The following is a 27,897-nucleotide window of genomic DNA, read 5'->3' as shown; positions in this document are numbered from 1 at the left end:
TAGCGTCGCTTTCTGTCACATACTTTGCTTTTTGGACTCTTGCCACAATTTAGAAATCAAGACAAAAGTTGTTTTGCTGAATGAATAATAGAAATGGAAATATGGGATGGAGGTCATTTGCTGATTCAATGCATTTGATATCGTTATGAAAAATATAAGTCTGTTAAATCAAAATCAACTGATCCTGTCACTGTGAGAAGCCAATTAAGAAAACACTATTTTTTAAAGGGCCAAGGAAGGTAGACATAAAGCATGGTTAAATAGTAGTTGCCCTTTCAACACTAGCCTGAAGGTGGCAGAATTAACATTCCAAACACTTCTGTGAACACTGGACATAGGCATGCAAGATGGGTATTATTATAACATAGGTTCTAGTTACCAGGTTACAAGGTTCTGGTTACCACCTTCAAAGCGCTCCATGGCTTAGGGCCCAGGTACTTACGGGACCGCCTGCTATTACCTTATGCCTCCCATCAACCCGTACGCTCCCACAGAGAGGGTCTTCTCAGGGTGCCGTCCGCCAAGCAATGCCGGGGAAGGGGAAGGGCCTTCTCTGTTGGAGCACCTACCCTCTGGAACGAACTTCCCCCCGGTTTGCGCCAAATATCTGACCTTCGGACCTTTCGCCGGGAATTAAAAACTTACTTATTTATCCAAGCAGGACTGGCCTGATTTTTAAATTTTAAATTTTAAATTTTAATTTTTTGTAATTTTATATGGGTTATTTTAGGTTGGGTCAATTGACGGTTTTAATTCGGCCATTATTGAATATGTATTTTAAATTGATATTTTAACTTTGTATATTTTATTGTTTTTATCTTTGGCTGTACACCGCCCTGAGTCCTTCGGGAGAAGGGCGGTATAAAAATTTAAATAAATAAATAAAAATAAATAAATAAATAATAAATTATCTATTGAAAATTTGTTTAACATAAATAACAATCTTTTGTTTATCTGAGAGTTTCAGTAACACAAACAACTTAAGTACAGAAAATGCATTGACAGCTTTTTACATAGTAGTTTTGCAGCACTGGAACCAATATTGGATCTAACACACATGGCCTTGTGACTTCATCATGATATGCTACTAATATAAAATGTATAGCTGAAAACAGAGATGGACAGGAATAATTTTATAATGACTTTGGTACCATCATTGTCAGATGCCATCAATCATGCTCTCAAAAAAGCAAATTCAGTTGAAGGCCATCAGTATTGCAATTCAGAAAGAAAAGAACACAAGAAAATTTGCCAGCAGATTTAGAAGACTCCCAAACATTGTGTTAAAAAGAGAGCAAGCAGAAAATCTTTCCAAATTAATCCTATTGGTGTCCATAAGGGGAAAGAGGGAGGGGGCATGATGGCATGCACATTATGTCATCTGAAAATGACATGAATTACATACGGCACATCATTTCCATCATGGCATGAAAGATATGAATTATATAATTAATATGATTTGCAGAATGAGGAACATGACACTTTGTAACTTCTACAAGATGCTAATCCCTATGGGAATTCAGGCTATTTACTAGCTATGGAAAACTGAGCATCCTTTGGAAGAAGCAAAATAACTTTTAAGCTTTACCATAACTTATAACAGCTTTTCCCAACTTGGTGCTTTCAAGATCTTTTGAACAATTTCCAGAATATCAAATACCCCAACATATCTGGAGAGTCCCCTTGTAGGGAAGGCTTGCTGATAATGAAGGCACAAATTGCTAATGCATGAACATGAGCATTTTTATTTCAGACAGAAATATATATACATCAACGTTTTAGTTGCAAAAACTAATTCGCGCAAAAAATGAAACTAACTCCTTACTGGGTCTACTTTCCTTAAAAGAGTAACAACAGCTTTGAGTTTGCAGGTTTTTAACTATTGTATGATTATTTGTCACTCTCTAATTTTAAACTGTAAACTAAATAGCATAATTTCCCCAAGTGCCTGCATTAGTGCCCAATTCTATAAAAATACAGAACTAAAAACACTGAGCAAACCAAAAACTAGAAAGGAAATACAACACAACAGATAATCACCAAAACATTTCAGTTCATTTTAAAAACAAATTACAGGGAAAAATTATAAAGTGCTGGTTTATCAGGAACAAGGATTCTGCAGCTAAGATGCCACTATCAAGAATTCTTTTTTTCTCCATACCACAGGCTGCTACTGTTAGTGGGATCTCAAGCAAGTCCTCATAGTAGATCATAAACAATGTTCAACCAGTACTGGAGAAACTCCTAGTTGTGTGTATCTGAATTCTTCATGATGCAGAGCTTTCTAATAAGTAATAATTGATTTAATGATATCTGGTAGTTTACAAGCAACCAGTGCAGCTTCTGGATTGTCTTCAAGCCCCATGCAGAATGCATTAAGGAATATTATTGTAAGTTTATTATGAAATAGATTAGTAAAGCCACTAATGCTCCCACTAATCAAGGATGAACAGATCTGTTACCACTGAAGCAACTTATGCCTTTAGTGATTGCAGTGAATCAAATGGATCCCACGGTTTGTTTGGGATTATTTGGGATTAATACTCTTATCCAGAACAGGTCACCTTCTCACTCTTCCAGAATCCCCAAACCACCTATTCACTATGACACTATCCAATGCTTTTATTTATCAATCCCTCAGTTTATTGGCCTTCTTCCAACCAATCCTGTTCCTATTCAACATCTGCACAGCCTATTCTAATTCTGAAGTAATTGTTGTGTTGATAACACATCCAAAATCAATATCTTATAGATATTAAACATGGGAAAATTTTGCAGAAGGCCTACAAATTATGTTGTATAGTCAAGCAGAATATTAATGATTCTGCTGATATTAAGGACTAATATATATTTATCCGACATCCTAATAATTGCTATTTTTTCTTTTGGAGGAAAATATGACCTGTATATCCCAGCCTTCAGCACAGTTTACAAAATCAATATGAAACAAAACAAATGAAGAAAAAGAATATTAATTAATCATAGTATAATTGTACTGCTGTTATGCCATTCTGAGACAGTCAAGCAACATAATTCTACTATTTACATTCATAAAAATACATTAAGCTGTCTGATTTCTAAAATGCCTTGCTTCAGTTCCTGATGCTAATTTTGATAGTCCTATTGCTCCTGAATGGATCCTGGGGATTGTCTATCCCAAACTTTTAGATTTAAGACGCTGGGCAGGAAACCAGGAGTCTGGGAATTCTAGCATTACTTTAGGCATGGGTGACTTTGGCCAATCACTCTCTCAGCCAAACTCATCTCACAGGATGGTGGTTGTTATGTATTCTTGTCTGTACCTTTAAATATTTGAGCGGGAAATCAGCACGTTGCTGATTGGACGAAGCCACCAGTAGAACTGTATAAAAGGAGAGGTTTTTCCCCAGCCTGTTGCTGGGTTCACCCTATATTAAAGAGCTGTTGTCACTACCCTGGTCTCCAGCCTCGTTACTTCCAGAACTTAACACTGGCGACGAAGGTGGGATCTCGAGGCTAAGGAGAACCAGAACCGAGCTGAAGCACGACAGACCCGAACCCAGCAAACACAGGGCAGAAAAGCGGAGATGGCCAGTTACACTCCGCCCGCACCGTTTGACCCGGCTAAAGAGAAATGGGGAACGTATATGACCCGTTTCGAAAGCTTTCTAGAAGCCAACGAACTGCAAGGAGTTCAGATAACCGAAAAGGGCTTATTTCTTAAGCCACTGTGGTCGGAGGTCATTGATATCGCGGAAGCCCTGGCAGAGCCAACGCCGTTACAATCGGTGTCGTGGCCAACTCTACAGACTTTACTAAAAACCACTTGCGCCAACGCCGTCCAAATCGTGCGGCGGTTTGAATTCGGAGGCGAAGGCAGATGGAGGCGAATCCGCCGGTGACTACATGGCCGCCCTAAGAAGCGTCCAAGGACTGCGGATACGCGACCTGGGCGAGGTGCTCCTCGAGCAACTCATCCGAGGTCAAAGACATCCGTTTGCGGCGGCTGCTAGCAAAGAGCAACCTGGCGCTGGCCAGCGCTCTGGGCGAAGCCAGAGCACATGAAATGTCCACCCAAGCGGCGGAGACACTGCAAAAGCGGTCCCACTTAAAGCAAGCGAAGACAACCCCAGTGCACCAGGAGGAGGTTCAGACCGAATCCGGCGGTGAAGATGAGGAAGGGTCTGCCGAACCGAGAAAGCGACAAAGGGACCGAGGCGAATCACGGAAGCTGCGGTGGTCAACACCAGCGCCAACGCTGCAAGTTTAAGGCGCGACATGTCGGCGGTGCGGAAGAAAGGGCACCTAGCTCAAGTTTGTCGGCGGCCCAACCTTCCCGCCGAAAATTCAAATCGGCCAATCAGGCGCGGAATCGGCAAGGCGACCGCGATTGGCTCAAACAAAAAGGCGCGATTCAAACACAAATGCCTTTGAGCTTTATCTGGTGTCAGGGTTCCAAGTAACACCCCCAATTGGGAGGCCTGAAGGCCCAATGCAAAAGATGGCTTCCAGATCTGACATCTGGTATTTCCCAGGCATAACTGCCAGTCTGAGAAAAATTCCTGTATTATAGGCAGAGAACAATCAAGTAGCTATTTTGAATTCTACACTTATGGGTCTGGTTGTTCATGTCTGACACTCAGGCACCTACAAGCCATGGGTTCCCCCATGAAAATCATCAACTTAGAAACAAGAAGAGGTGAGCACAGAAAGAATGTAACACTACCCTCAACCCCTTTCCCCACCAGATGTTGGTAAGACTCTGCATATATTGGTTCAGGAACTTTAAGGTTTATTTATTTAGAAACTGGTCTGGGGTATCAAAGCTTGCATCTTGCTATACTAGGCATTATTTCATTGTTTTACTTTATTAAATTACTTACAATTCTTTTTGTGAAGTACTCACTCAAAAAGTCGTAAAATTCTTTCTACTATCTAATCAATGTTGTGTCGTGACTCTTTCTCTAGGCTTTATCTATCCCACACAATAAAGCAAGTAAAATATAAAGGTGGGGTATATTTATATAATATAAAATAGATACCAAAGCTGATCAGCTCCCACTGTAAACTTCTACCTGAAGCCTGTTGTTTGCTGTTGACTTATCCATGGAGTACCCTGGTCTCAATAATTACTTCATGTAGGGAGTGTGAAGAAATATATTGTTAGACCTTAACCTGCCAAGGCAGCTTGCAAATGACATAAATTAAAATTTATTCTTTTGGCCCAGCTCCATCCACTACTATTTGCAACGTGATCTCTGGCACATGCATCTTTGGTATATATTCTATTACAAGATAGATTTCTTTAACTTATTTTTGAGATATAAGGTTCTATGTTACTTTATTATTCCATTATAGCGTCGCTTTCTGTCACATACTTTGCTTTTTGGACTCTTGCCACAATTTAGAAATCAAGACAAAAGTTGTTTTGCTGAATGAATAATAGAAATGGAAATATGGGATGGAGGTCATTTGCTGATTCAATGCATTTGATATCGTTATGAAAAATATAAGTCTGTTAAATCAAAATCAACTGATCCTGTCACTGTGAGAAGCCAATTAAGAAAACACTATTTTTTAAAGGGCCAAGGAAGGTAGACATAAAGCATGGTTAAATAGTAGTTGCCCTTTCAACACTAGCCTGAAGGTGGCAGAATTAACATTCCAAACACTTCTGTGAACACTGGACATAGGCATGCAAGATGGGTATTATTATAACATAGGTTCTAGTTACCAGGTTACCAGGTTCTGGTTACCACCTTCAAAGCGCTCCATGGCTTAGGGCCCAGGTACTTACGGGACCGCCTGCTATTACCTTATGCCTCCCATCAACCCGTACGCTCCCACAGAGAGGGTCTTCTCAGGGTGCCGTCCGCCAAGCAATGCCGGGGAAGGGGAAGGGCCTTCTCTGTTGGAGCACCTACCCTCTGGAACGAACTTCCCCCCGGTTTGCGCCAAATATCTGACCTTCGGACCTTTCGCCGGGAATTAAAAACTTACTTATTTATCCAAGCAGGACTGGCCTGATTTTTAAATTTTAAATTTTAAATTTTAATTTTTTGTAATTTTATATGGGTTATTTTAGGTTGGGTCAATTGACGGTTTTAATTCGGCCATTATTGAATATGTTTTTTAAATTGATATTTTAACTTTGTATATTTTATTGTTTTTATATTTTCCCTGAGTCCTTCGGGAGAAGGGCGGTATAAAAATTTAAATAAATAAATAAAAATAAATAAATAAATAATAAATTATCTATTGAAAATTTGTTTAACATAAATAACAATCTTTTGTTTATCTGAGAGTTTCAGTAACACAAACAACTTAAGTACAGAAAATGCATTGACAGCTTTTTACATAGTAGTTTTGCAGCACTGGAACCAATATTGGATCTAACACACATGGCCTTGTGACTTCATCATGATATGCTACTAATATAAAATGTATAGCTGAAAACAGAGATGGACAGGAATAATTTTATAATGACTTTGGTACCATCATTGTCAGATGCCATCAATCATGCTCTCAAAAAAGCAAATTCAGTTGAAGGCCATCAGTATTGCAATTCAGAAAGAAAAGAACACAAGAAAATTTGCCAGCAGATTTAGAAGACTCCCAAACATTGTGTTAAAAAGAGAGCAAGCAGAAAATCTTTCCAAATTAATCCTATTGGTGTCCATAAGGGGAAAGAGGGAGGGGGCATGATGGCATGCACATTATGTCATCTGAAAATGACATGAATTACATACGGCACATCATTTCCATCATGGCATGAAAGATATGAATTATATAATTAATATGATTTGCAGAATGAGGAACATGACACTTTGTAACTTCTACAAGATGCTAATCCCTATGGGAATTCAGGCTATTTACTAGCTATGGAAAACTGAGCATCCTTTGGAAGAAGCAAAATAACTTTTAAGCTTTACCATAACTTATAACAGCTTTTCCCAACTTGGTGCTTTCAAGATCTTTTGAACAATTTCCAGAATATCAAATACCCCAACATATCTGGAGAGTCCCCTTGTAGGGAAGGCTTGCTGATAATGAAGGCACAAATTGCTAATGCATGAACATGAGCATTTTTATTTCAGACAGAAATATATATACATCAACGTTTTAGTTGCAAAAACTAATTCGCGCAAAAAATGAAACTAACTCCTTACTGGGTCTACTTTCCTTAAAAGAGTAACAACAGCTTTGAGTTTGCAGGTTTTTAACTATTGTATGATTATTTGTCACTCTCTAATTTTAAACTGTAAACTAAATAGCATAATTTCCCCAAGTGCCTGCATTAGTGCCCAATTCTATAAAAATACAGAACTAAAAACACTGAGCAAACCAAAAACTAGAAAGGAAATACAACACAACAGATAATCACCAAAACATTTCAGTTCATTTTAAAAACAAATTACAGGGAAAAATTATAAAGTGCTGGTTTATCAGGAACAAGGATTCTGCAGCTAAGATGCCACTATCAAGAATTCTTTTTTTCTCCATACCACAGGCTGCTACTGTTAGTGGGATCTCAAGCAAGTCCTCATAGTAGATCATAAACAATGTTCAACCAGTACTGGAGAAACTCCTAGTTGTGTGTATCTGAATTCTTCATGATGCAGAGCTTTCTAATAAGTAATAATTGATTTAATGATATCTGGTAGTTTACAAGCAACCAGTGCAGCTTCTGGATTGTCTTCAAGCCCCATGCAGAATGCATTAAGGAATATTATTGTAAGTTTATTATGAAATAGATTAGTAAAGCCACTAATGCTCCCACTAATCAAGGATGAACAGATCTGTTACCACTGAAGCAACTTATGCCTTTAGTGATTGCAGTGAATCAAATGGATCCCACGGTTTGTTTGGGATTATTTGGGATTAATACTCTTATCCAGAACAGGTCACCTTCTCACTCTTCCAGAATCCCCAAACCACCTATTCACTATGACACTATCCAATGCTTTTATTTATCAATCCCTCAGTTTATTGGCCTTCTTCCAACCAATCCTGTTCCTATTCAACATCTGCACAGCCTATTCTAATTCTGAAGTAATTGTTGTGTTGATAACACATCCAAAATCAATATCTTATAGATATTAAACATGGGAAAATTTTGCAGAAGGCCTACAAATTATGTTGTATAGTCAAGCAGAATATTAATGATTCTGCTGATATTAAGGACTAATATATATTTATCCGACATCCTAATATAATTGCTATTTTTTCTTTTGGAGGAAAATATGACCTGTATATTCCAGCCTTCAGCACAGTTTACAAAATCAATATGAAACAAAACAAATGAAGAAAAAGAATATTAATTAATCATAGTATAATTGTACTGCTGTTATGCCATTCTGAGACAGTCAAGCAACATAATTCTACTATTTACATTCATAAAAATACATTAAGCTGTCTGATTTCTAAAATGCCTTGCTTCAGTTCCTGATGCTAATTTTGATAGTCCTATTGCTCCTGAATGGATCCTGGGGATTGTCTATCCCAAACTTTTAGATTTAAGACGCTGGGCAGGAAACCAGGAGTCTGGGAATTCTAGCATTACTTTAGGCATGGGTGACTTTGGCCAATCACTCTCTCAGCCAAACTCATCTCACAGGATGGTGGTGGTTGTGGGGGGAAATAGGAGGAGGGAGGAGTATTAGGTATGTTTGCCACCTTGAATTATTTATAAAAATAATATAGGTGGGATTTTAAAAAAATCTCAAAAACCCCACCCCATTCTGAGTCCATAATTTGACAGCTATTAACTCCAGAAGCGAATTTCAAATTAATGCTGCTAAAAGCATAACGTATGAACATATCTTTTCTTTTATGTGCACTGAGATCATATGCACCAAGACAAATTCCTTGGGTGTCCAATCACACTTGGCCAATAAAAAATTCTATTCTATTCTGTTCTATTCTATTCTATTCTATTCTATTCGCATCCACTCTATTTCAATCTTTAATTTATATTAGTTCTTTTTTTTTAAACGGAGAAAAGAAAAATTGCAAATATGCCAAATTAATAGAAGTGACATTTTGTTTTTCTGTTTCGTTCAGATGTTACTGTTGCAGTCTTATAATGAATTTTCTATGACATTGCTGCACTTAGTATCCACATTCATCTATAACAGCTGTGAGCCTGAACTATATTCCCCAGTGCTGGAACTGCCATCCTGCTGGCTGCATCTCATCAAATATCTCATACAAGAAAGACACCATCATCACTCAGACAGAGAGAGAGAGATGAAGAAGAGGACCAATGAGGATGAAAGAAAGAGAAACACAGAAAGAAGAAAATTAAACCATTTTCTTGTTTTAAAATAGAGCCATACTATTCACACCATGAAGCCACTTTACACCAGCAGGTGAAGATCATACTACTGAAATTTGCCAGCAAAATAGCTGGTTTTCTACAGAACACACTGGAACCGGGCGGTATTAAGAGAGCAGAAATGAGAGTGTTTTTCTTCTGTCAGGTGTCTCTCACTCTCAATTCTCTTAGCCCCACTCTCATCAGCTGAGGAGCTCTGGGAGAAGCAGCAGCAGAACAAATGTCTGGAGCAATGAGGGCATAAAATAAAGAATGAATGTGATGTAGCATGAATTAGAGCTCACATTTAAGCTCGCACTGTGGTGGTAAGATCTGTAAATTGTTTGCTTGGATTGCATTGGTAGATAGTAGCATTGTTTAATGTTCCCTAGACCATGCTAGGAAAAGGGGCTGCTGGCACCTGGAAATAATTTGATAACATTTCTCAAATTTGTTTGGAACTAGGCACAAGTTGGCCAAATCCAGCTGGAATGAAAGAAGCCTCATCTTGTCAGGTTATATGGGATTGGTTTGAGCCTGTGGACCCCTGAGGAAATGCTTTGTGCTAACAGCTTTGTCACACATAAAACATATCCCCTGCCCTATCTTGCTAGTGGAAGCTGCCAGGGAAGTGATGGAAGGCTGAATCTGGGCAGAGGTGAAATCATCTTTGAATAATAGTCTCTTTATCTCTGCCTTGGAAAGAGCAATGATACATCCTCTCCTCAAGAAACTATCACTACCTTGGACTATTATTTACTAGCTACCAATCTTTTGTTCACACAGAAGATTAAGAAAATGATAGGGCTGCAGGTTTTTTTTTTTTTTACATTTATATCCCGCCCTTCTCCGAAGACTCAGGGCGGCTTACAGTGTATAAGGCAATAGTCTCATTCTATTTGTATATTTACAAAGTCAACTTATTGCCCCCCCAATAATCTGGGTCCTCATTTTACCTACCTTATAAAGGATGGAAGGCTGAGTCAACCTTGGGCCGGGCTTGAACCTGCAGTAATTGCAGGCTAGTGTGTTCTAATAACAGGCTCCTTACAGCCTGAGCTATTCCGGTTCCAGAAAACCCTGTATGAAACAGATTGTATCCTTTCAGGTGGGATTCAGACCTGGGTATGGGATAATCATTGGTTGCTTAGGTTGATCATCACTGATGGGACTGGGATGGAGAATTCACCTTCCCTAATTCTATAGTATTGCAGTATATCTCTCAGCTTCTTTCAACACCATCAGCCATAGTTTCCTTCTGAGGTTTCTGCAAGGCCATATGGTGGGAGGTACTGTTTTGAGGTAGTTCTCCTCAGTCTTCAGTGAATAGACCTGGACTAGAAAGGCTATGTCCTCAGGGTCCTAGTTAGTAGAGAGCAGGGGTGCTATTCAGCAGGTTCTGACAGGTTCTGGAGAAATTTTGAGTAGTTGTTTTGAGAACCAGCAAATAATCAACTCTGGTTGGCCCCAGAGTGGGGTGCGAATGGGGATTTTGCAGTATCCTTCCCCTGGAGTGGGGTGGGAATGGAGATTTTGCAGTATCCTTCCCCTGGAGTGAGGTGGGAATGGAGATTTTGTAGTATTCTTCTCTTGCCATGCTCACCAAGCCACACCCACCAAGCCACACCCAGAGAACCGGTAGTAAAAAAATTTGAATTTCACCACTGGTAGAGAGGCTATGTCCTCAGGCATTCTGGTGTGCATGAGCTGTTTCTCTCTTCACTTTAGCATCTACAAAAAGTCATTCATCAGCACAGAGTGAGCTAGCACCAAAATATTAATGATACTCAGGAGATACAGTGGAGGTTTGGCCTGGTGCTTGGAGGCTATTGTACTCTGGATGAGCAAAAACAAGGTTAAGATCAACCCTAGAAAGATGGCAGTAGACTAGAAAGCTGACTAAATATAGAGCATGCAAAGGAGGGTCTGTCCCTTGGGAATTCAAATTAAATTAGAAGTGCCCAAAGATTCCTAACAGACTTGCTGAAAGATAATTAACAAAGGGAATATTATCGAAGATATTTTGATGGTATATGGATATTTGTCTCCTAGTTGGAGACAAATATCATGGAGCACATCTCTACGCAGAAAGGGTGGCAGAGAAAAGAGCATCCCACTCAGAATGGCAGTAACATTGGTTTAATATTTTTACTGGGGGAAAATGCCTTTGTCAGCAGAGTTTAATTTCCATTAAATCAATTTATTACAGCTTAATTTGCATGAAATTAAATGCAGTCCTTATTCAAAGAACCATCACTCCCTTAAATCATTCAGCACTGGAAACTGATCATAGGCCTAATTAAAAACTTGACTGGAGCCATGCCTACCTATTCCCCTTGTAGCATTCAGCAGATCTGACAAGAGCCTTTGGGCTCTCTTAACTTAATTTGCATTCCTAAGGGACCATTCTTTGCTAACTTGGCAAAAATATCTTCCACTTCTGGCCCTGTTATGCCAAAACACTTGTATTCCTGGAGTCAGGACCAGCTGGTTCAGTTGTCCTTTCTGTGAGTTGAGGAATACAACAATGAATTCTGGCTACGAAGATGAAGAGGCTGAGATATTATTTATAGCTGTAAATATCTCATTCTTTGGGGGGGAGGGAAACCCACACATTTCAATATGTATTGAGGATTAAAAAATGTTCTCCGCCCCATACCAGAACGCAAGAATTTTGGGGTTTAGTATGTGTTTTGGTGTCTTTTGTATCTGAAGTTGAATGGCAGCCTTGTTTACATTCAGACAAAAGGCTCCTTTGGGACTTGATCTTATTTTTGGTCCAGTGGACAGCATTCTTCAGGGGAGACTCCATAGCTCATTAGAGAAATACATGTTGAGAAAGAAAATCGCTATTTCCATATAAACAGGTAAGATAGTAAACAATGGGCAATTTCTTCCTTTGCTAAAAGCCAGAGGATTTCTCCCAGTTAGTGAACAGTCCTGAGCTAGTCTGAATTGATATCACGTTTGTAATAGTGATGTTATTTCTGGTGGCTTGATGGGCTACCTTTCCATGGATTTTCTCAGTGACTTCCCTAACTAAAAGGCTTACACGAGCCATGCTGATACATGCTATTATCTCTGATCCGAGACAATGCTACTGAGTGGCTCACTTACCTCTTTGATCCTTTGCAAAAGAGGGAGCAGCCAGTCCTTGTTCACTTCACAGTGACTGTCTAGAAAGGTAAGAACCCCTGCTTGGGCCACATCTGCTCCTCGAATGCGGGATCGGATCAAACCTGTAACAGTGGACATGAACTCAAACATAGGTCTGGCTGATGCAAATTTTTAAGCAAGACTTCAGTTGCTAAACAATCACACAGATTCCTCAACTTAAGTCATGTTTACTCTTGCCTAATCAACTCATGTTGTGCTACCTTTATGGACTTAAAAGTGATATGCCGTTTTTAAAGATGCCTGAGCCCAGTTATTTTTCTGCGTTGTAAAGTCAGTGGCCCAAACAAAAAGTTTGTCTTGGGCAAAAAAAAGTATGATCATTAAAACCTTCTACATTTATATAATTCTTTCCATTGCCTCTGCAAAGGGAAGTCAAGATACCAATATGCTGGCTCTGAAGAATAAGATGATATCATATAACTAGAACAATCCCCCTTTTTGCCTAAAATACAGTTTAAAACAAGATTTTCAGATTTTCTTAAGAAAAATCTAGGATAAACATATAAATACTTCTTAATATGGATGGAATCACTTTTGTAACCACAGCTTCCTGTAAATTATTCTGCAAAAGCAAATTGCTTCAAAAACAAACAGCAAATACAATTTGCATTGCAGAAACAAATGACAAACACAATTCCCAGCCGGCAATCACTTCCCTCAATTACAGGAATTTTCTGATGCATTTTCTGTTTTTCATTAATGGAAAGCCAAATTTCTCTTTTGCAACAATTCTAATATAGCAGAACAGTGGAAGAACAGGGTAACAAGATATAAATATTAATTAATAAATCAATAATTGGGGATGGTGGAGAAATTATAATATTACATGAGTAATATATTGAGGCCAACTTATAATCAATAGGGATAAGATAAAAGGCTCCTTTTTATTCTTAAGTTTGATTCGTGTTATCATAAGGAGAAAGGTATATCCTTTTTAAACTGAATGGCAATTTTAATTAAATCACTTGATTTTATAATATTTGTTTCAATAGAAAAGAATGTCTATTGTTCAAGATTGAGTCCTTGGTACTGTCTGGGTTTGGTTATTGGCTTGAAGACATTTCATTACCCAACTATGTAGCAGCATCAGTGTGAGTGTGGGGTTTACTGTCAGTCTATATACAATAGCTTGCCCTGTGTATTCCCAGACAATCCTAATAAAACATATGAGGCACACAGAACACCTATTTTGTTTACATATTCATACTATTTTCAGTTTGAATACCTCAAAACTTTACTGGAGCCTAATACTCTCATTGTGCAATTTTAGAATTTCAGTGGCAAAAAAAGATCCAAGGAAGTTACTTCCATGGTCCTCAGGAGGTTTGTTTAATTAAAGAAATGGTACAGAAAATGACATGCTTTAGAAAGCAAAACTTTCATTTTACATCTTGGATCTCTCCATATGGATTTGCTTAATCCCATCTCTCCTGTTTTCTTAACAAAATTAAACCTAGAATATATTTCTTAATTGGGCTCAATAACAAAAGATTAAGTGGTCATAGTCTTAGTAAGTTGGGTAAACAAAGCCATCACAATAAGCCATAATATGAATGTTGTGGCATTATTTGTAGCATAAGAATTGAGTTCTGTTAATGTTAAGTTAGAATCTCACTTGTATGAATACAGCCATCAAGAGGTAAAGTGTAATAGGCTCAGTTCAGACATGATTTTAATTGTATGAGGCAACCAAACATTCTTGGTTTGAGGAAGTCCAGATTTAAGTGAAGTGACCACACATTCTGTTCCATCTACAGTCTTGATTAATATTTGGTTCTTTTATGTGTAATGGTATGCAGGACTGACCTTGAGGGACAGGAGAGAGGGCCACAGAATGGACAATTGGCAAGTAAAAGATGTCTTAGCCCATAGAAGGAAAAACGGAGTGGGAAACATTTTAGAAGGAACCCTCCCAAGTTTTCTGAAGAATAAAATGAAAGGAGGAGAGAAATACATTCAATCTTCCAATGTAACTTTACAATAAAGATAGGATTAGTATTTGTGTGTCTTGCCTGGGCTATCTCAAAGGGCAAATATATGGATAATACGGTAGTGGGTTCCACTTATCTTTGCTACTGGTTCCGAACTGGGAGCATGCACAGCACTTCTGCGCATGCACAGAACCTTCTGCGCATGCACAGAGTGTCCGTGATGATGTCCGGGCGAGTGGACAGAGCAGAATGGGCGAACTGGTAAAAACCCACCACTGGGATAATAGCTTTTGGGAAATGGCAATGACTATTCCTTGCCCACCATGACCTGAATTATTTTCTGTAAATCCTGTTTTTCACCCAATTTAAATATTACTTTGAGTAGCTTCACATGATGCATGCACCATCTGGATAACAATGTCCATATTGAGGCTTATTGTTCACTGCATAGATTGGCTCCCTGAGTTGCTCTATGATCGATCTCTGTTTCAATACAACCTGCCATTTTGGGGTAACATGGAGAAAATGTTATGGATTCTTCAGAAGGAATAAAAGGAATTTACAAAGCCAAATAAGTCAAGCTTTAAAGCAGGATCTGTGTCGTGTCCCACTCCTCCGCTGACGGCTGGGTCGTGGAAATCCATATCAAGCGTGCCTCTGCAGCTCTGCCAAAGTCCTATCAGAGTTCTCAAGGCAGGTAGGAGACCAGGAAGTGACTTCAGCAATCCAAGTTAGACTTTGCCTGACTCAGAGAATGCCAGAAAGCAGATCCTTTATATAGGCCATGGGGTGTGGCCCCATGACTCAGCACTTATCCAGGCCTGCCCCTCCCTTCCTTTTGCTGACATCGCCTCTCAACTCTCTGGAAGCGAGGATCTCTCCAGCCTCCAGCTGTTGGCAATCCTAGCTCATGACTGGCCTCACATTCTTCAGGCTCACATGCTGTGGGGGAGGGGTTTAGTTGCTCCGTTTGCCTGGGCATGGTGCCAGGACTGGGGGCTGAAGGCACGTCAGGCCCTTCGTCTTGCTCAGCCTGTCTGGGCATGGTGCCAGGGCTGGGGGCTGGAGGCATTCCAGGACATTCTTCCGAACTATCAGCGTCTGGCAGGAGATAAGAGGCGCGAGCGAGACACAACAATCTGAGACAGAATAAGTCCTCAATAGCCCAGAACCTTCTCCCTAGAACTCAAAATCCTAGATGTGCCAGACCTTCTCTAGCCCATGAATGTTTGCATCAATATGAAGACTATCAGAAGATGAAATGGCGACAAAGTGCTTGCTTATAATTCTAGACATTTTATTTGGAACTAAGTCGAGTAATATTGTAATTGTGACATCCTCTAATTCTATTAGGAATGCATTTCTAGGCTTCTGGGAGAGTCTTAGGTTAAGGAATGCTAGTGCACCTCCTACTAAGTGTGCTTAAGGCTAGAGATTATTTCCTCTGAGTTAGAAAGAAAGTATGAGAAATCATATTGCATTGTTTCCTGTAGATTAATTTATGTATCGGGTACTGGAGGGGAGGAAATAAGACAATGGGATAGAAATCTCGTCAGCCCACTTTTAATTTACAACAGTGTAACTAAACTAGAATATGACACAAAAAGCAAACAAGCAATCTATATTTCTCTTTTTCTTATAGTGCATAATAAACAGATAACGGGACAATAGAGTTGGAAGGGATCTTGGAGGTCTTATATTTCAAACCCCTCAAGCAGGAAGCCCTATACCCATTATGGCAAACCTAAGGCACATGTGCCCGAAGTGGCACACGGAGCCATGTTGCCTGGCAGACACAGCGTCGCCCGTTCCTCTTCCAGGTTTCTGGCTTGCATGCACACGCACCGATCAGCTGGCCTTTGTGCATACGGCAGTGCAGAAACCGGAAGAGCTGGTCTTCTGTTTTCCGGCGAGAGCATGTGAACTGGCCAGCTGATCAGTGGGTGCGCATGCACACAGGAAACTGGAATTACCTTATCTGGCATGCACATGTGCCCTCGGCAGCTCCTCTTCCTGGTTGTAGCCTGATGAGCATGCATGCGCAAAGTGCGGACGTGTGCGCCATGTGCTCCCTTTTCAGCACTTGGTGCCACATGTGTGCTTGCTCCCTTTTCGTCACTCAGTGCCAAAAAGGTTCGCCATCACTGCCCTATACCAGGGGTCTCCAACCTTGGCAACTTTAAGCCTGGTGGATTCTGGGAGTTGAAATCCACCAGGCTTAAAGTTGCCAAGGTTGGAGACTCCTGCCCTATACCATTTCAGACAAATGGTTCTCCAATCTCTTCTTAAAAACCTTCAGTGTTGGAGCACCACAAGTTCTGAGGCAAGTCATTCCACTGACTGTTTTCTCAGTAAATTTCTCCTTAATTCTAGGTTGGTTCTTTCCTTGATTAGTTTCCATCCATTGCTTCTTGTCCTGCCCTCAAGTGCTTTGGTGAATAAGTTGCCCCCCTCTTCTTTGTGGCAGCCCCTGAGATATTGGAACAGTGCTATCATGTCACCCCTAGTCCTTCTTTTGATTAAACTAGACCCAATTCCTGCAACCATTCTTCATATGTTTTAGCCTCCAGTCCCCTAATCATCTTTGTTGCTCTTCTCTGCACTCTTTCTAGAGTCTCAACATCTTTTTTATATTGTGGTGACCAAACTGGATGCAATATTCCTAGTGTGGTCTTACAAGACATTATTTATTTATTTATTTATTATTTACATTTCTATACTACCCTTCTCTGAAGACTCAGGGCGGTTTACAGCCAAGTTAAAAAGACATATACAAAAATTAAAACACAATATTTGAATTTAAAAATCTGAATCCATAGGCCGAATATTAAAATAACAAGTAATAAAACCACCCATTAAAAATTAACCTTAGTCCAACCCTGCTCGGTGAAACATCCTAACTCTGGCCCTCAAATGTGTTGGAACTAAAATTACCATGCTGGCTGGGAATTAAGGAAATTTTAATCCCAACACATCCATGGACCAGCAAGGTTGAAGCTTTAGAACTAAGGGAAGTCATATACTGAACTTTTTCTTTTGCTAAAACATGGTTGGTTTAGTTTTGCATGTTATATAAACTTAACCAATTGTGATATACACAGTAAACAAGAGTTAAATAAACCATGGTCTTGTGAAATGTGTTAGGCTAAGACACAGGTACCAGCTTCTTGAAAATCTGTCACCTTACAGATTTTGATCTTCTCCTGTGGGTGCCCATGCAGCAGCAGTAAGTTGTAGTGGCTCAACCAATGAAATAAACTTGAAAGCACCATCATAATAGATTTTTAAAATAGTTGGCATTCCAAGAATGAGGACAAAAATAAAACCTTTGTAGCAAGACAATTAAGGAGCCACAACACAAATGTCACCATAGCTTTAAATGGACTAGAAGGGAAGGACAATCTACCCAATTATCTCCTACTCTTTTTTATTATTATTATTGAAAAAGTTTTTACAAAAAAATTTTAACCCCCTTTTTCCACCCCTTCCCTCCATCCCTTCCCCCTCCCTCCAAAACCACCCTCCTCCTCCCCGGATTTCCCAGAGCAAACACAAGGTATAGTTCAAAAAAACCCAATCATACGCTAAATTTTCCCTAACACAAATTATAATCCTCCCCTTCTTCTCAAATCCTAACTTCCCCCATACAAATCAGAGATAAATATATCCTAATCATTCAAAGACAATCTGATATCTCTTAATCTGATATCTATTTTGCGTATATTCAATCCAATTCTCTCCTACTCTTGAGTAAAGTAAACCTGAGGTTAATTCATGTGTTGGAAAGAAAAATAAGAATGTGAACAGTACAAGAAGAATTGAGAAAGGCCATGGAAATTAAAGACTACAAGTGACACAGAACAATTTCTAGTTTCCTTGAGGTAATTGGTTTCACAGTTAAAATAATAACTCAGAAACATTCTGAGGATAATCAGAATGTAATTCAATACTTTTGGATGGTATCAACTTCAGGAAGGGTGGCCTGGAGGAACTGTGTGACTTGAGAGTTAACAGATGATACCGAATTAAGGGATTTACAGGGTTGTAAAAAGGGAGTTACTGTAAATGATCCATTAACTGATCTTTAAGTGACAGTACTGGGTTTGTTTTAGAAATTTTCCAATTCTTGAAATAAAGTTGCCTAGATTGGTAAAATTTGGTATTGCTAACTGTTGATTTTGTAGTACACTAACCTACAGAATAATACTTTGATGAACAATATTGAGTTTCCAGAAATACTGAAAGAAATTCCAGATAGGCAAGTAATAAATATTCTATGAAAAAAACAGAAAGACTACAAATTAAACTTTAAAACTCATTTACTTCTTGAGCATGTAAGTGATTAATTTGTCAATTAAAAACCACGTTACAGTATCAAATAATTTTCCCTTAACTGATATCATTAATTACTTCTTTAAAACAAATGACTGTAAATGTCATTGTTTGTTTCAAGAATGCTTGCTTGGCAACCATTTTCATTAGTAAGTTAATAAAACAGGAAACAGTAAAGGGAAAATCAATTTTGTCCCCCAATTAGAAATGGACTTTCAAACACTGGAAATGACAATTTTCATCCTTTTAATTTCTGAAGTGGGAAGAAGGATGGAAGAGACAATTAACATAAAATGGGGTGGGCGTGATGGCTCAGTGGTTAAAGACACTTAGCTTGTCAGATAGAAAACTGACAGGCTGGATTCAAGACCCAAGTGCTGCACAATGGGATTTGCTCCCGTTACTTGCCCCAGCCCCAGCTCCTGCCAATCTAGCAGTTCAAATGCAAATAGATAAATAGGCACGCCTTCAGTGGGAAGGTAACAGGGAAATTATGTCTCTCAGTGTATGCTGGTCCAATGAGCATGGAAATGTCTTCGGCCACCCCTTGGCTAAGAAACACAGATGAACACTGCCTCCACAACTGGACAGGGGAAATCTTTACCTTTGTAAGGCAAATATTATTTTTCATTTCACCATTGTTTTCTGCTTTTAATTCTGCTTTTAAACAAAAAGCAGAGACTGGATATTGAGTAAATGCCTTCTTGGGCCTAATAGGCATGTTACTGGATGTCCATACACAGAAAAGAGGCAGGACTTTTACTATAATACTGCTCCCTCCAATTTACAGGTTTTGACACAAACACACATACAGTATACTGCAGGAGATGCCGTTGCACTAAGGAATTATGAGAGCCCAGGAATACAAGCAGGTTGTCCAGCTGGGAGTCTCTATACAACTTTCAGATTTAGGAGAAAGTAGTGCTCTGCTAAGATGCAGCCAGAGCTACTTCATGAGTAACAGTAACAGAGCTGGAAGGGACTTTGGAGATCATCTAGTCCAACCCCATGCTCACGCAGGAGACCTATACTAGGGATTCGAAATTTTCTGATCGACAAGCTCAGCGTCTTAGCCACTGAGCCACCTAGGGAGCTGCCTATGAGATCTTGGTCTTCTTTTGATATCTCAAATATGGGAAGAGGTATCAAAGCAGTATCCATACAACCAGAATAGTATGTATATACAAGTTATTTCTTTTTTGATTTGTTTTCCTTCCTGAGTTATTTTCCTGTAAAGGCATCAGTTGGGGGAGAAAGATAAAGACACACCAAGGAGAGGAATGATTTGTGAATCAGATGTTTCTGTTCCTGCCCAGAAGGAAAAGTAGGTAGCATGAAAAATAAATATGTTTTGGCATTCTTCCCATGACTGGGTACACTCAGATCTCTGTTTTTCTCTTACTCTGTTTTGCTGGGTTGGAAAGAAGAGAGGAAGGGACAGATTTCCATACCCCACCAACAATAATACCACAATTGTCATACTTTATTTTCCACTAATATACAAGATGACATGCATATATTAGATTGAAATCATCATCTAATACATTCTCATATATTTAGTCAAACGAGTGACAAAAAGTCAATTACAGTTATAAGAAAAATCAAATTAAAGCTATTTTACAGTATTATTTTAATAAAGAAATTCATAAGAAATTAAGGTCACCTTGGCCCTAGCTTTGACACAGGTAGCCTCTGAAAGCTTATCTTCTCTTTATATATAAAGAGGGCTGTGAAAATATTTACAGACCCCCTCATATCCTGGACTTAAACTGTTTCAACTCCTACCTTCAAAACAATGCTACAGAGTACTGCACACCAGAACAACTAGACACGAGAACAGTTTTTCCTGAACACTATCACTCTGCTGAACAAATAATTCCTTCAACACTGTCAAACTATTTACTAAGTTTGCACTATTATTAATCTTCTCATCATTCCCACCACCCATCTCCTTCCACTTATGACTGTATGATTGTAACTTTGTTGCTTGTATCCTTATGATGTATATTGATATTGATTGGTTCCTGATTGCTTATTTGTACCCTATGACTATCATTAAGTGTTGTACCTTAGAATTCTTGATGATCTTTTCTTTTATGTACACTGAGACCATATGCACCAAGACAAATTCCTTGTGTGTCCAATCACACTTGGCCAATAAACAATTCTATGCTATGCTATGCTATGCTATGCTATGCTATGCTATGCTATGCTATGCTATGCTATGCTATGCTATGCTATGCTATGCTATTCTATTCTAATACTCCAGAAGTAAATCCATGGCATGCACATTTCACGTACCTAAGACCCCCAGACTGCAAATTTGAAGGCAAAAGTGCCAATTTTCAGAAGTGTGGTTTCTTTATTTTGAGGACAGATAACTACATTATGTTCAATGCACCTGATCTGTTCTTAAACTCTCTCAACAACCCAATTAAGTGGTTGAGCAGAAACTCTTTAGTGGTATCAAATGATTCATATTTGAAAAGAAACTCAGACTTTTTTTCCTTTCAGATCCACCAAAATGGGCAGTCATATACAGCCATTAAATGATTTGTACTTCTTCATATTCTTTCCTGATACACAGAGTTTTCTGTCATTGCCTCACTCTGCTATTAAGCAAAATGGAATTCTTTCTGCTATCATGGAGCTTCATAATTACTACAATTCACGGTAGCTCTTTTGGCACAAGACTATCTTTACTGGATACTTAGGACGTTAAATTGCCTCTATAAAAATACTGTAAATAACCAGTGTGCCTATACAACTGAGAATATATCGATTATTTAATTCATTGTAAGTTTTAACATGGTAATTTCTATTCTTCAAAGCCCTTTGCTTGTTTTTGTAAATTAGTGGTTCTGATTGTGGTCTGGCCCACAGGCAATTCCTGGGTAATAACCAGAGCTGAAGATTCTCACAAGCAGCCTATGTGGTCTCTCTTTGTGTGTAGAAGATGAATATTTGTACTGAGGAGTTTCTGGGCAGATTTCCTATATAGTTCAGAATGGCAGAAAATCAGAATTTCTCAAAGAGCCTCCATACCCAGAGGTCTTTCCCTCATGGAGATAGTCTCCTCATATATGGGAAGAAAGGAATACTCAAATTGCTAACTACTGTATCTGGACTACCTTACCAAATAGGTCAGTTGGGCAAAATTCTAGTCAAATGGATTTTTTTCACTAGTCTGCAGAAGAATGCTAGCTGGGGATTACCGTATATACTCGAGTATAAGCCGAGTTTTTCAGCACGTTTTTTGTGCTGAAAAACGTCCCCTCGGCTTATACTCGGGTCTATACGGCTTATACTCGAGGTTTTTTTTTTTTAAGCCCCTCGGCTTATACTCGAGTATATACGGCTTATACTCGAGGTTTTTTTTTTCTTTTTCACATTTTACGGACGGCGCTGGGAAGCCCTGCGGTGCAGTGAGAGGGCGGGCGGGGGCCGCCAGCCTTCTCAGCTGAGGAGGAGGTTTCCCCATATTCGAGTATATACGGTACTGAGAATAAAAGTCCACACATCTTAAAAGTCGATGAGCTTGAGAAATACAGGTAGTTTTGACTTAATTCAGTGACTGTTCAAAGTTACAACGGCACTGAAAAAAGTGACTTATGACCACTGAGGCATCTCCATGGTCACGTGATTAAATGCAAATGCCTGGCAACTGAATCGTAGCTATGATGGTTGCAATGTCCCAGGGTCATGTGATCACCTTTGGCAACCTCTGATAAGCAAAGTCAATGGGGAAGCCAGATTCACTTAACAACTATGTTCTTAATTTAAAAACTTCAGTGTCTCGCTGCAGTCATAATTGTGGCAAGACAGGTTGTAAAATGGGGCAAAATGCACTTAACAACTGTCTCCCTTAGTGTTCTGTTTCCCTTCCCCCAATACTCCCCGCAAAGAGTCAGTCAGAGGCCTCCTTTTCTGATTTATTTACATATATATAAATGTCCTGGCCACGTCTACCCACGGGCCTGCCAAGTTTCTGGAGATAACAAGGAAATTACAGATAAGGCCAGAATTACTCACGAATATATTCTTCCCTCCATTGATAGTTTGCCCGCGCAAATTCATTGCTTTGTCCAAGACAAAAAACCAGGAAGTCCCGCCTCCTATTTATAGTCTCTGCAGATGTCACTGCATGACAATTATGACTTGGCTTTATCCCAACACTCCTTCTGCTGCGCGCGCCGGTCACGCCTGCGCAGTCTTGCATCACTCCAAAACTGTTCTTGGGGCGTTGCCAAATCAGAAGAAGGCTCCAGGGAATCAGGCCTTGCCGGCCCCTCCTCCTCCCTTTGAGTGGGTGCCAGGGAGGGAAAGGGCTCAAGAGAAGCAAGGCTTGCCAGGTCTTCTCCCTCACTTTCTGAATCATCTGAGTCCAGGAGTCCGGGTCCAGGAACCTGGGTCACAACACTTAGCAACAGAAATTTTGGGCTCAGTTGTGGTTATAAGTCGAGGACTACCTGTATTGATCTAGCTAATGACTTAGATTTGAACCCCTGCAAAGTTCACTAGCATCAGGATGAATGGTAAAAATATTGTCTCCTCCGAAATGGCAGGTTGCTTTCCAAGTCAGCGCCAGTGAATTTTGTTCTTTCAACCCTAAATGGAGTATGATAACCTAGGACCTAGGACACAACTGGCCACTTTGAGGTGATCACCATCTGCTTCCTGCTAGGCAGGAAATTGTGCTACAATTAGAGGAAGGAAGGGGAGGGGAGGGGAAAGGAAGAGGGAGGAGGAGGAGGAGGAGGGGGGGAGGAGGAGGAGGAGGAGAAGAAGAAGAAGAAGAAGAAGAAGAAGAAGAAGAAGAAGAAGAAGAAGAAGAAGAAGAAGAAGAAGAAGAAGAAGAAGAAGAAGAAGAAGAAGAAGAAGAAGAAGAAGAAGAAGATCAAAATGCATGCCATGTGAGTGAGTCATGTGCCTTCCAAGTTATCCTGTCAATACTTAATCTGGAAAATTTAGGTATACCACAACTCTACCAGCTGGGAACAATCACCTTGTGCAGCTGAAGAGAGTGATGCCTCTAATCCAGAGAGGGGAAGGATCAGCAGATCGAATTCTACAGTGGAACATGCTGTCTGAAGAGGGCTTTGCAAAGCCTTAATTGACAGCTGTAGTTCTTTTAAGCCAAGAAAAAACACTTGTGTCTTCTTTCCCACCTCTGACACAGTTGCTGGGAAGAATTTTAATGACAGGGGCTCTGTTGCTGCCATGTATTGTTTCTCCACAATGCTTTCACCCACATCTTTACTATGAATACTTATTTAATAAAATTATACATGCCCTTCAACGAACTTCCAGGATGGTTTTTAAAAAACAAACTTAAATGCACAAGTAAAATTTAATATGTGAAATTGCAAATAATTGTTACTTTATTAATGCAAATTATTAAGCAGTGACGGATCATTTTAAAAAGTTATTACAGCTATTGGGCCATTCTGATACAGCAGGCATTCAGCTGAGTGGCTGGTTTTGGAAAAACATCCCTTCTACCTTTTTGTTAACTCCACGGGCAGCATTTGGACTGGCCAAGTTTATAACAGGCAAATGAGTATTAATTCAATTAGAATTCTACCTTTCTTTATGCAAATGTCAGAAGCAGGAATGACTTGATGGTGCATTTATCTCAGTTCAGGAAAAGCTATCCATTTCTCTTGCAAAGACCTTAGTTATTGCAAAAAGTACCAGTCATAGAGGTTAATGTGCAAAAGTGTATATGCCATGCTTAAGTGAAGTCCTTTGAGTGTTCACCCCATCCTGAACTCAATAGCCCATCAATGGTGAAGTCATTTTTAAATTAGGCATTTTAGATAAAGAATGTAAAAGAAATAAAAGATAAGTTTAAAAAAATGAGTAAAATACCGATGAATAAAAAAGGGATCTAAAATGTAATGGCATTTACAATTTTCAAATGTATCATTAATTACAAATTATAGAATGCTGCAGTCCTGGGTACATTTACTAAAGGAAACCTGACTGAGGTTGAGTTTCATTTTGAAGAAAAATACATTGATTGCTTTATTTTGTTCTTTAAAGCAGCAGCCCACAACCTTTTGGGCACCAGGGACCAGTTCCTTGGAGAGAGGTTTTTTTCCACGGATCGGAAGGGGCGTGGTTTCAAATGCTTCCTGCATCTCACGAATGGGGCTTAGCTTATTTGCTCAGCCCTGTTTCTGGCATACCGCGGATTGGTAACAGCCCACGAATAGGGGGTTCATACTTTAAAGTATGAAAATAATTTAGAGAACACAATTACATGCATATACACGCAGACACACTGGCAGACATAGGGATGACAAGATCTCTATGACATATGTTCCAAATAATTGCCTCATCTTCTTTGATTGATACTTCTTACATTTTCATCCACAGAGAGCTCCACCTTAGTAGGAGATTACAAGCATAAAAAGTATGCACATCAGTTGTAAAAGACTATTTAGGACAGACATTGCACTTTATTTTCCCTATACTGTAAAGCTTTCATTTTGTCTTTTTCTCTTCTTTGTGCTCCTTCAGTATGCTTAGCCCCTAAATGCTTACCTTCTCTTCTACTGTTGCGCAGGCATTTCACTTTGGGGAGCTTGATCAGCAAACGGCAATCATCCGCTTTGGAAACACAAACAAGAGTGCAATGTTATTTGACTGTTTCTTTTCATCTTTCAAAGGCTTTCACACAATCAAGAGAAAGTGAGCATTAAGAACTTTGACAGTGCACACTTAACTCCTAGTGGCAGAATAGAAAAGAGTATGAGGCCATTCCAAAGTCAAGAAACAATGGGGAATCATAATACATGGGAAAATCTCCTCTTTTCCAGGATCAAGTTTTTAGTCTTACGAAGGTTGAGATTGTGCACCAATACATGCGCACACAAACACACAGTTCCCTCTCTCCCTTCTTCTCAACCCCTCTGGTTTTCAAGTTCACTTACGATCATCGCTGAAGTCATCTACTAATAGGATTTCATGGACCAGGTGCACTGGGGTTCGGTTCAGCACACTAAGGGGACACAAAAGAAAAATACCCAATGGATTTTCAACAGAAAAACAAAACTGAGGGAAAAAAATCATGCTCAGAATACATTTCACCTGGGTAGGTAACAATGATGTTGAATGAAAGGGATGAAGCATTTGCCACAAGTGAGAGTTATTTAAAGTTATACTACTTAAATAAAATTGATGTGATCATTCTTTCTGATCATTCATATTTTCCAACTTCAGTTAGAAATCCTGTGTCAACAGTGTTTTGGAGAGCCCCTGACAGTTGCACTTAAGCCGGAGGGTTCATTGCTTAGTGCAAAGTATGAGCCAGGTGTTCCTGTACTGTTTCATCCAGGATCCAATTTAGATGGTCGGTGTTTTAGAAACAAAGCAGAATCCCCATGATAGGCTGCCATTATAATAACTGTGGTGCAAGACTCCCTTAAACTACCATAGCCACTGCTTGTGTTACATCAATTAAAAAGCTAAACTGAAGCACGGTACCCACCAGCTGTACTGCTTTGTAGTCTGAAGCTCCTCATAAATAAAAAGCAATGCCTGCTCAGGGAACCATGAAGTTCAAGTTTGCACTTCTGGGTAATAAGATCAACCGCATTTTACAAAAGAATACCAGAAAACATGGTCAAGGTTTGTAAAAACCATGTTCTTGTAAACTATCAACTCTGCAAAGAAACAATGATATTTGTATTCCATTAGTTGCCACTATCAAAAGAAAAGAAAAATATCTGGAAGGCTTTACAAAGATATTGTTATTTAAAGAATGACCTCTGTAACTAGTCAGAACAAGAGACGAGCGATTTCTGTGGAAAGCTAATTTTTGTAGAATGTCTTTAATTATAAGTTAGCTATAGTCATTGTCATTGTGAATACTTAAATTACATGCTAATTTAAACTGAGTCTGGTTTCTTTTAGCTAATGGGATTGCCCAAGCATTTAAAATAAATGTATAGTATGAGTGTTGTTTTGAAGATAGCTATTTCCCTTCTTTATGTAATGTAAACAAATTTTTCACTATCTGGGAATATAAACTGCAGGTTACTAATGAAATATGAGACAGAAAAAGATTGCTATTAACTCTAAAAAAGAAAGCTTCAACTAAAACCCAAATCATTTTATTTAAAAAAAATCAAGGTAATTGGTTTGAAGGATTATATTGATGAATGATATTGATTAATGCTTTCAGGAAAATGTCATTGTTTGAATTTATACATCTGTGAATTTATATATGAATTAAATAACTATAAAAATAAAATGAAAGTCATTGTTCTAATCTGAATTTAATTCTGAGTTCCCCATTTATACTGATTTTAAGATAACATATTGGAGTCTAATCTAATAGGCTATTATCTAAGAAATATGACACAACCTTTTTTACTGCAAGGTCATGCCTTTTATTCAGAATTGGGGAACATACTGTATAAAGGATATATGTTGGAATAAACATGTGGCAGAAGGAAAGTTGAGCTGAAGGACGCTTGATACCATAGAATCCTTCTGGACAACCTGCAGCAATTGGGAGTTGGCAGCACTGTGTTATGGTCATTCTCCTTCCTCTGAGGTCACTTCCAATCTATGTTGATGGAGAAAGGTACCCCCTCCTATTCAAGAAATACATGAAACCATCAGTTCAGGGTCTGCTATCATCAGTATGCAGATGCTGCTCACTTATATATCTCATTCCTAAAATGTGCAGCTGCTGCTTTGATACCTTGCATCTGTTGGCTGTGGCACTATGTATGAGAAGAAACAGACTGAGGCTGAATCCCAACAAGACCAAGTGGCTATGGATATATGGGCCCCCTTATGTGGTGGAGTTCCCATCTTTCCCAACCATCTTGAAAGAGGTTTGCATTTACTCATTCAAGACAGGTATACAATTTGGGTATTGGTCTGGAGTCACAGCTCTTACTTGAAGAACTCTGCACATATCCAGATGGTGAACCAGTTGTGCCTGTTCATGGATTGGAGAACCCTTGGATAGTCATTCAAAGCCTCTAGTCAGCTCTAGAATGAACTACTGCAATGCACTGTACATGGTGCTTCCCTTGAAACTCTTTGGAAGTTATCCTGCTCTGGAATGTGTTGCTGCATGTCATATCAAAGTTCCATGTTCTAAGTGTCAATTGGCATAAATCAAGATGCTGGTTACAGTAT

The 27,897-nt window shown here is 39.2% G+C and overlaps 1 protein-coding gene across 1 annotated transcript in view; it reads right to left on the bottom strand.

Moving 5' to 3' along the window:
• The window catches only part of GALNT14 (polypeptide N-acetylgalactosaminyltransferase 14), a 362,037-nt gene that overhangs the window by 51,578 nt on the left and 282,562 nt on the right, over positions 1-27,897 (bottom strand). Inside the window, exons 5-7 of the mRNA XM_058169982.1 lie at positions 25,674-25,741; positions 25,285-25,350; positions 12,413-12,534 (exon numbers count right to left, since the gene is read on the bottom strand). Of these exons, the coding sequence (XP_058025965.1) occupies positions 12,413-12,534; positions 25,285-25,350; positions 25,674-25,741 (256 nt within the window). The remainder of the gene's footprint in view (positions 1-12,412; positions 12,535-25,284; positions 25,351-25,673; positions 25,742-27,897) is intronic.

Source organism: Ahaetulla prasina, chromosome 1 (assembly GCF_028640845.1).
Source record: "Ahaetulla prasina isolate Xishuangbanna chromosome 1, ASM2864084v1, whole genome shotgun sequence".
In the NCBI taxonomy this organism is placed as follows: domain Eukaryota; kingdom Metazoa; phylum Chordata; class Lepidosauria; order Squamata; family Colubridae; genus Ahaetulla; species Ahaetulla prasina.
Note: the sequence above shows the minus strand (reverse complement) of the source record. Positions and strands in the feature narration are given on the sequence as shown.